The following is a 10,735-nucleotide window of genomic DNA, read 5'->3' on the forward strand; positions in this document are numbered from 1 at the left end:
AATAATACACACAATGGCCTGAAGAAAATGTGTGTTCATTCAAAGAAAAGGTTTTCCTATGAATTAATTAGTAGAAAAGTCAGTTTCTCCTGTGCATTTGTGCCTTTCTTATGAGGAAAATGAGGGAGTTTATCCCCTGCATTCCTTTTAGGCCATAAAACCAGTGATATCAGCATTGGTTACCATGGAACCGCTATCCTTCTCACATTCCTGGGGGGTCATAAAACCAGTGATATCATGATTAGTTGTCATGGTGACCAGAGCGCCTGGTGTTCAGCAGACATCCTGGCATCCAGTTAATTGAGTGAGGGGACTGTGACGATTTGTTAACCTAATGAATAATTGATTTGTTAAATCAAATTAAAATTAGTGTGTCAGATTGGTCGAGACGCTACATTGATAATAATCAGAAATGTTTATCAGCATTTTATACTGATTTCTGAAGATCATGTGACACTGAAGACTGGAGGAATGATGCTGAAAATACAGCTGCGCATCACAGAAATACATTACAGTTTAACAGATATTCACACAGAAAACCGCTGTTTTACACTGTAATAATATTTCACAGTTTTCAGAGTATTTTGATAAGTGTAGAAGAGCAGAGGAGCCTCTCTCAGACGCGTGATGGTCTGCGGTTGTGTGTCGTTCCTCAGGTGAAGCAGATCGAGAAGAGAGACTCGGTTTTAACCTCCAAACAGCAGATCGACAGGTTACTGCGACCAGGAGCCTCGTACTTCAACCTCAACCCGTTTGAGGTCAGCTTGTGTCAGCCATCTCTGAAGCTCACACTGATACCACCGACACTGGTGTTTGTAGAATACAGACACACACACACACACTCACTCACTCTCTCTCTCTCTCTCTCTCTCTCTCTCTCTCTCTCTCTCTCTCTCTCTCTCTCTCTCTCTCTCTCTCTCTCTCTCTCTCTCTCTCTCTCTCTCTCTCTCTCTCTCTCTCTCTCTCTCTCTCTCTCTCTCTCTCTCTCTCTCTCTCTCTCTCTCTCTCTCTCTCTCTCTCTCTCTCTCTCTCTCTCTCTCTCTCTCTCTCTCTCTCTCTCTCTCTCTCTCTCTCTCTCTCTCTCTCTCTCTCTCTCTCTCTCTCTCTCTCTCTCTCTCTCTCTCTCTCTCTCTCTCTCTCTCTCTCTCTCTCTCTCTCTCTCTCTCTCTCTCTCTCTCTCTCTCTCTCTCTCTCTCTCTCTCTCTCTCTCTCTCTCTCTCACACACACACACACATATATATATATATACACACTAGTGCTGTCAGACGATTAATCGCGTCCAAAATAAGTTTTTGTTTACATAATATATGTGTGTACACTGTGTATATTTATTATGTATATATAAATACACACACATGCATGTATATGTTCATGAAAAATAGGTTAAATTTATATACTTATGAAATTAAGCATAGACCATTTATCTTTTCAAATGTTTATTTTGTCATCATTGCTATATCCAGCAAAGTAAACCAAAAGATTGGAGGGTGATTCTCAGACATCTGTATTTGTCTGCAAGCTTTTTTTTCAGGATAAATTTAGATGTCTTTCCAAAAAAGGACACTTAGAAACTCCAAATGGACACCAAAGAACCAAATTATATAAGAAGCACATATAAGCACATATGAAAGAAAGAAATCTGAATTGTATAGTATGGGTACAGTGCAACAGCAAAGAGCTTTTTCACACTTTAGAGAAGCCAAGTTATGATACCGAACAGCACCACATGGAGATGCCAAAAAACCTTAAACCAACCGCCTGCTGACTGCATATATCTACTACAGTACACAGATCCATTCAGAATAACTAAACGTACATCTACTACAGTACACGGATCCATTCAGAATAACTAAACTCAGCAACATAAACATGACAAATCAAAACATTATCGTGAATGTGTGTGGAAACAGTGTGAATATATGGAAATGTCTGTGCTTGTGCATAAATACAGTGTGCGATCAGTGCGTCAAGAGCACTCATACACTCATTATTATAACGGACTCACGCATGCTTACTGTACTGTATGCCACCGCAATCGTCTTTACCTTGATTGCAGTCTTCATTCATCAAAACTTCACTAGCGAAACACTGGTTATCCAGTCGAGAAAGCGTAGTTTGCATCTCATCTGGCCATACAGCAGTGGGATGTGTTGACAATCCGTTCAGTCTGTACTTCACACAGCGTGACGTGTGAGAATTCATTCCCATGCCTGGTGTTATTTTAGTAGTGTTTTAGTTATTTTATTATCATCGAGATACTAATATAGTTTTTGTTAATATTTTATTTTAATATTTTAATTTTAATTAATTTTTTTATTTTATTCATGTTAAATTTAGTTAAAGTTTTAATACTTTTTAGGGTGTCTTTGTCATTTTTATTAGTTTTAGTTTTAATTATTTTACTTTATTAAGTTAAACTAAATAAAAATAAATGCTGCCTTGGCAACTAGCTGAAATTAGTTTAGGTTTTTAATATTTTATTTGATTTCAGGTAGAATTTATTTTATTATTTCAAGTAATATAATTTTATTTATGGTTTTAGTTAAGTAAAATAACCTTGTCCACTAAATTCATTCCCTTGTTAGGAAGGAATTATTATTTTTGTCATACATCACTCGTCTTATTTTTAATAAATGTTCTGTTTAATATAAGTGAGTTTGTTGTTGTACTGTTTTATTGTTGTGAGAATAATAATCAATCCACTGTTTTCAAGCACTGGTTTTGTTTAAAGAAAGGGAAAGATGTGAAGATCTAACGATAAAGATCACAGAAACAGCATCGCTGTCAAATATCCTGTGCTGGAATCACTAATATCCATGCTGTTGTTTGACCTGTGTGTGTGCGTGTGTGTGTGCGCGTCTGTGTGTGTGCGCGTCTGTCTGTCTCTGTGTGTGCGTGTGTGTGTGTGTGCGTGTCTGTGTGTGTGTGCGCGCGTGTGTGTGTGTGCGCGCGTGTGTGTGTGCGCGTGTGTGTGTGTGTCTGTGCGCGTGTCTGTGTGTCTGTGTGTGTGTGTGTGTGTGTGTGCATGTTTATGTGGTTTATGAGGACACAAATTTGTATAATAAAATGGGTATGACAGGTATTACAACAAGAAGGTGATTTATGAGGACATTTTCAGTGTCCCCGTAATTCAAAAGGCTTAAAAATAATTCAGAATGAGTTTTTTTGAAAATCTAAAAATGCAGAAAGTCTCCTGTGAGGGGTAGGTTTAGGGGTAGGGTTGGTGTAGGGCAACAGAATATACGGTCTGTACAGTATAAAAACCATTACACCTATGGAGAGTCCCCATTGTGTTTGTGTTTGTGTCATGGGGTGGTGTGTGTGTTTGTGTCCTCTGGTGGTGTGTGTGTGTGTGTTTGTGTGTGTGTGTGTGGGTGTGTCGGTGTGTGTGTGTGTGTGTGTGTCTGTGTGCGTGTGTGTGTGTGTCTGTGTGTGCGTCTGTGTGTGTGCGTGTGTGTCTGTGTGCGTGTCTGTGTGTCTGTGTGCGCGTGTGCGTGTGTGTGTGTGCGTGTGTGTGTGTGCGTGTGCGTGTCTGTGTGCCTGGGTCTGTGTCTGTGTGCGTGTCGTCTGTGTGTGCGTGTCTGCGCGTCTGCGTGTCCGTGCGTGCGTGCCTGCCTGTGTGTGTGGAGTGTCTGTGTGTGCGTCTGTGTGTGTGTGTGTGTGTCTGTGTGTGCGTCTGTGTGTGTGTGTGTGTGTGTCTGTGTGCATGTCTGTGCCTGTGTCTGTGTGTGTGCGCGTGTGGTTGGTGCAGGTTCTTCAGATCGATCCTGAAGCCACAGACGAGGAGCTGAAGAAGCGTTTCAGACAGGTAGATCTTCATCTCTCTGTGAGTGTGTGTGATTCAGAGAGTCTCAGTGTCTCACGCCCGTCTCTCTCTCTCTGTCCTCAGCTGTCCATCCTCGTCCATCCAGACAAGAACCAGGACGATGTGGATCGAGCCCAGCTGGCCTTCGAAGGTAAACCGCAGCGTCTCTGCAGCTCATGCTGGTGTCAGAGCGTCCTGAGTGTGTGATGCTGAGCGTGTGTGTGTGCACAGCGGTCGATAAGGCTTATAAGATGCTGCTGGAACAGGAGCATAAGAAGAAGGCGCTGGATGTGATCCACGCGGGGAAGGAGTACGTGGAGCACATGGTGAGCCGCTGGTGATCTCCAGACACACGTGTGTTTCTACAGCGCTCTGCTCTGAACACCAGACTGACCTCTGACCTCTCACAGATGAGCCAGCAGAAGAAGCAGCTCAAGAAAGACGGGAAGCCCACAGAGGTGGAGGAAGACGACCCGGAAGTGGTACGTTCACGCCTCGACACGTTTGTGTCACGTGACACTGAGATGCTTCTGCGTGATGAATGTTTGACATGAAGGTCAGGATTTCATACAGACACTACACGCAAAAACTGTTTACATGCACTGGGCAACTCTGTGATTTTGGTCTGTTTTGCTTCCATATCATGTCTATGAAAGAGGATAAGGGCTAAACAATAAAAAAAAACAAGTGGTTATAATGCAAGATTACACTCGATAAATTTCAAGAATAAAGGCATTGATATTTTGACTTTTTCTTGAAATTTAACGAGTTTATTCTCAATTTTATTTCAACTTTTTTCTTGAAATTTATCGAGCTTAATCTCGCATTATAATGCTCTTCCATAGTCTTCACGTTGACAGTCAAACCACGCCATCATTGGTCATTCCTAAACCAATTTTTTATTTTTATTTGGCCAATCATTTAGTGTGTTTAAACCCCGCCCCTAAAGCTCACGCTTGTCTGAGAGCCACGCCCATATTTCCACATCCAATCAACAACTGATACGCTGATCCAAGCCCCGCCCTCATCATTCCTTTACAGTAATCTATTACATGTGTTCATCAGATCTGGTTCTACTTCAGTTTCATCGTGGCATTAACCGTCTGCTGCTGCTCACATGCAGGTCAAAACATTTAATTATTTCAATCAAATCAATGTACTCTATTTTAGTGCAGTAATGTTTTTATTTAATGTTTTGTATTTGTAGGGGGTTTTATGGTACTATATTGTATTTATGGAATAGTTATGATCCATTGATTACCTGTTAACCACTTTTTGAGCTGTGGTAAATCTTGAGTGCTTTGGAGCACAGACTGAAGTTTGGTCTCTTTTTAATGGAAACACTTGGCAGTGAAAACTGTAAAAAAATTAAATTTGTCATGTTATATGAAAAGTATATTTTCCAAAACATTTTTCACTGTAGATTTATAGCTTTGATTTTTTTCACAATTTTAAAGAAGTTTGAGTTAGATATAAAAATGAGCTTTCAGAGAGATTTTGTTTGGCCGCAGTACCAAAGGTTTTCACTAGATGGCATTGATCTCTCATTCATTTGCAATGCATCATTTTTTACCACAAATGTCACCAGTGTGATTGTTTTATTCAGGACTATTTAACCTTTTTGAATCATGTCAATAATTGTGTGTGTGTGTGTGTGAGAGAGAGAGAGAGAGAGAGAGAGAGAGAGAGAGAGAGAGAGAGAGAGAGAGAGAGAGAGAGAGAGAGAGAGAGAGAGAGAGAGAGAGAGAGAGAGAGAGAGAGAGAGAGAGAGAGAGAGAGAGAGAGAGAGAGAGAGAGAGAGAGAGAGAGAGAGAGAGAGAGAGAGAGAGAGAGAGAGAGAGAGAGAGAGAGAGAGAGAGAGAGAGAGAGAGAGAGAGAGAGAGAGAGAGAGAGAGAGAGAGAGAGAGAGAGAGAGAGAGAGAGAGAGAGAGAGAGAGAGAGAGAGAGAGAGAGAGAGAGAGAGAGAGAGAGAGAGAGAGAGAGAGAGAGAGAGAGAGAGAGAGAGAGAGAGAGAGAGAGAGAGAGAGAGAGAGAGAGAGTGTGCGTGTGTGTGAGAGAGAGAGAGTGTGAGTGAGCGAGAGAGAGAGAGAGAGAGTGTTCACACAGCAATTGGCCAAATCTTTACCATGTTTTGTACCATTTCAATTCAGTTAAAGACTCTAAAAAACTAAAACCAAACAGCAGTAGAGTAACAATATCCTGATTGACATGTGATCCTGACGTGTTTTTAGCGTGTTTGAGCTCTGATAGTGTGTTTGTGTGTCTGTAGTTCCGGCAGGCGGTTTATAAACAGACCATGAAGCTCTTTGCCGAGCTGGAGATCAAGAGGAAAGAGCGAGAAGCCAAGGAGATGCACGAACGGTAGACACACACACACTCTCACACACACACACACTCTCGCGCACACACACACACACAGAGAGAGACACACACAGATGCACACACGTGTGATGAGACTGGAGCGTCACACACGTGACGGAGTGTCCTGTGATTGCAGGAAGAGACAGCGGGAAGAGGAGATCGAGACACAGGAGCGCACCAAGAGAGAGCGAGAGTGGCAGAAGAACTTTGAGGTGAGAGAGAGAGTGTGTGTCTGTGTGTGTGTGTGTGAGTGAGTGAGAGAGTGTGTGTGTCTGTGTGTGTGTGTGTGTTAGGGATGGGCGATATCTTATCGTTTGCGATGTACCGTTAAAAATCCTCCTCACGATAATAACGATAAGCCTAGTTTATGATGTAGTTCCGTGCATGACCCATTCACCGCTCGTGCGGAGCGATAACTAGCATGGCGGAAGGCGGACGTGAGGCTGAAGAGGAGCTTGTTGCTAAGCGAGGCGCTACCTCCACAATTTGGAACTGGTTTGGTTATAGAAAATCAGATGCGGAGCAAACGACCGTCATATGCAAGGTTTGCAGAAAAACAGTGGTTACAAAGAGTGGAAACACGTCCGATTTGTTCCACCATCTCAAACACAAACCAGAGTGCGACGAAAGTTTGAAGATGCGCGAGGAGAGGGAGACACCGACTACAAGTAGCGTTAGACCTGAGGCTAAGAAAATTCCTACTCGGACGAAAATGGCCAGCGCATTTGCTAACTGCGTTCCTTATGATAAGCAAAGTAAGCGATGGAAAGAATTGGCAGTGGCAGTGGCGTTTTGTTTGGCAAAAGACATCGAAAAAGAAGGATTCAAGCGAATGATCCATAAACTGGACCCAAGATACAACATGCCTGCAAGGAAGTGCGTTTCCGAAACAGTTCTGCCAGCGTTGTATGAAGAGTGCCGTGGTAGGGAACTAACAACGCTGTCTACGGCGGATTTTTATGCCTCAACTACAGACCTGTGGAGTAGCCGAGCGACTGAGCCGTACATGAGCCTTACGGTCCTTTGTATAACGAGTGACTGCTGTTGCATCCAGACAAGTTTGTTTCCAGATGACCACACGGGTGAAAACATCGCGAGTGGCTTGAGGCGGTTTCTTCGAGAGTGGAGTTTAGACGAGGAGAAACAGGTGTGCCTAACAACGGACAGTGGAGCAATATAGTAAGAGCAGTAACTCTGAACACTCTTGCTTTGGCCATTGTCTACACATTGCTATTGGTAAGTTTAATCTTTCTCTCTTCGTGTCAGTATATTTTATGCATGCACACTGAGCAAACATGAGCTTAATATTTGCTGCATTTATGTATTTGTTTCTGCATTAGAAATGTAACCGTATGCAGTATTTTGAACAGTAAATCATTACATTAGGTAATATGTATGTGTGACCCTGGAGCACAAAACCAGTCATAAAGGTCCATTTTTCTAAATTGAGATGTATACATCATCTGAGAGCTGAATAAATGAGCTTTCCATTAGGGGTGCTCCGATCAGGGTTTTTGAGGCCGATCGCTGATCACCGATACCCATCTTTTAAAAGCCTTCTTTTTTTATCATTTATAACTATTTATAGTGACACTCCAATCAGGATTTTTAGACATTTATTGAAAATGTGTGTAATTCCTCTCTTAGGTGTGTCTCTTGTGAGAGAAGCAGCTTTCACACAGGAGTCCGCCACTGATCCGTGTTCACCACAAACACTACATTTATCCATTAGTTTGATTTCAAATCCAAACATTGTCACTGAAAATTCTTTTTCAGCATTGCAATTCTCTTTTACACAGTACAGTAATACAGTCTTTCACAGACATGTTTAAACACAATAAATATAAGCAACGCATTATTCAGTGCTTTTTACTTTTACTTCTAGATTTATATATTAAGCTGCTCAAGCAAGTGGCAAAACATTTAAACTACTTTTCTTACGTTATCACAATCTTAGCATTGACAGAAATAGTCAGCTCTACTGCCTTTCCTTTTGCATTGAACTCCTTATTACAAGCAATCCTGCGGTTCACTTAGTTTTCCTTCCTCCACGAGTGCATCTATTATTGCCGTGTTTATCTAAAAGTGCTCTTTTCCTTTAAACCCAGCCAAAAAGCCATGTGTGTTGACTGAAACACAGTAGACTTTAATCATATGTATTTATGGTGTAATCGTGTCAATCAATGTTCATGTTTACTGCAAACAATGCGCTGTTACTTTAACTCTTCGCTTGCAGCGCAGCAGTAGACTCGGTGCTGAAACGATCTCTGCACTGCTGCAGACGCACCGCTCCTGAACACACCGCCGGACCGCAAACGCTTTAATCTGTTAACATGAGCGCGGAAAAAATATGCACCGCATACACACTGCAAACGGAGTAATGTGAACCCGGCGTTATGTGTGTGCACTGCGAGTGTGCATGAGCTCCAAGAGAGCACGCGAACACTGGCAAGAATTAAAAACTAATGCAATTTATAAACTTTAGTGACGACACAACACTGCCTCGATTGTGCAAGTGACAATTCCTGTGTTAACTGTGCAGCTTATAGTCAGACGTGATGTGGTGATTCGAAGACATTTGTGTATTTTGAGAGAGAAAGAGAGCGCGCGCGGTGATTCACTCTCGCTGTTTGTCAAATTACGTCTCACACAAGGTTTTCAAATGACTTTATAAGTTATATAATAAAGAAATAAAGCATTATAATGATTTCACCCGCGCCAGACAGAGACTGAGACAGTGCCAAACCTCTCACAGCAGCGTCATCAGCTTGAGATCGGCCTTTTTAGAGACCGCCGATCAATCATCCCAACGTGATTATCAGCCGATGGGGAATCGGAGCAGCCCTAGTTTCCATTGATGTATGGTTTGTTAGGATCGGACAATATTTGGTCGAGATACAACTATTTGAAAATCTGGAATCTGAGGGTGCAAAAAAATCTAAATATTGAGAAAATCATCTTTAAAGTTGTTCAAATGAAGTTCTTAGCAATGCATATTACTAATCAAACATTAAGTTTTGATATATTTACGGTAGGACATTTACTAAATATCTTCATGGAACATGATCTTTACTTAATATCCTAATGATTTTTGGCATAAAAGAGAAATGTATAATTGTGACCCATACAATGTATTGTTGGATATTGCTACAAATATCCCCCAGCGACTTGACTTACTGCTTTTGTGCTGCAGGGTCACAAATAGTATGTGCATTTAAGATTAAATTAACATTTTTTAGTTTAATCTATTATTTTAATTCTAACTGAACTCTCATTCTTTTTGTTTTTGCTTTTTAGTTTTTGATTGTATTGTTGTCTTGCAGAGAGAAGCATGAGGGACTCCAGGATTGACAGAGCTGTGGGCGTTTGTAAGAAGAGTGTCAGTGTACAGCAAGTAGAGCTTGGCCTTCCTCCACACAAACTTGTGACTGAATCGGCAACACGATGGGGATCCAGCGGATGCTTGAGCAAGACGAGGCCATCACGCAAATCCTGGCCGCTTGGGCCTCTTCTTGATTTCACAGATGCCCTCTCTTCTGAAAACTACGTCACAGTGTCATGCTTGAAGCCTGTTCTTCACCTATTGAGCAGTGAGCTGCTGCAGGGGAGAGATGAAGACACGGAGCTCACCAAGACAATTACAAGTTCAATACTGGACTACATGAACACCAGAGGTGACCTAGAGGTTCAGGAGCTGATCAACATGGCAACAATTCTTGATCCACGCTTCCGCACTCAGTAAACGAGTCAAGAAGAGATCCTGGTCATCAAAGCCAGAGTCGTCAGAGCGGTGTTCAGCGCTGCTGGAAGTGTAGTAACATTAGTTAGTTTTCGATACAATGCTTGCAGTATTTTTACAGTTTGTTCCATGGGACAGGAGTGCTGAAAACTTAGCCTTCCTAACTGTTTATTTACATTCTAAGAGTGTGTTTCACGCTGAACTTCTTTCATGGATCAGGTTACTTTAACGTGTTTGTTGCTTTATTAGGATTTATTTGCAGTTGCACTCTTTTGTCATTATAAACCCAACTGAAGACATGGCTGGAATTGTTACTTTTGCTGTTTTTGCCACGGGCTGCACCACGAGAGTATAAATAAATACAGAATCTGTTTACAGTTTAAACTTGTAATTGATTTCTGTTATTAATGTGTAATTGTCGTTGTGTGATGTTTTTCAGCACAGTTACTGGAACACAACTTAAACGTAACATAATCTGCTATTTTACAGAAGAAAATAATTTCTGCAAAGGCTGGTGTCTGGATATCGTCATTGATATCGGTATCGCAATAAATACCAGAAATTATCGTGATCATTTTTTTAGGCCATATTGCCCATCCCTATTGTGTGTGTGTGTGTGTGAGAGAGAGACGCTCCAATCTCATCACGTGTGTGTGTATATATATATATATATATATATATATGTGTGTGTGTGTGTGAGAGACGCTCTGGTCTCATCACGTGTGTGTGTGTATATATATATATATGTGTGTGTGTGAGAGAGAGAGACGCTCTGGTCTCATCACATGTGTGTGTATATATATATATATATGTGTGTGTGTGAGAGAGA

General features: G+C 41.5%; 1 protein-coding gene across 1 annotated transcript; it reads left to right on the top strand.

The window, feature by feature from the left end:
• Positions 1-571: 571 nt before the first annotated feature.
• Positions 572-6,400, top strand: LOC107576262 (dnaJ homolog subfamily C member 8-like; the record flags this gene model as incomplete). The annotated part of the gene is made up of 7 exons (XM_016262478.1): positions 572-758; positions 3,753-3,809; positions 3,891-3,957; positions 4,038-4,132; positions 4,217-4,288; positions 6,076-6,167; positions 6,304-6,400. Coding segments are annotated over 7 exons (667 nt in total), but the record flags the coding sequence as incomplete, so codon positions are not given.
• Positions 6,401-10,735: the final 4,335 nt, after the last annotated feature.

The sequence above is a fragment of the Sinocyclocheilus grahami genome, unplaced genomic scaffold, assembly GCF_001515645.1.
Source record: "Sinocyclocheilus grahami isolate Dianchi unplaced genomic scaffold, SAMN03320097.WGS_v1.1 scaffold3412.1, whole genome shotgun sequence".
Classification (NCBI taxonomy): Eukaryota; Metazoa; Chordata; class Actinopteri; order Cypriniformes; family Cyprinidae; genus Sinocyclocheilus; species Sinocyclocheilus grahami.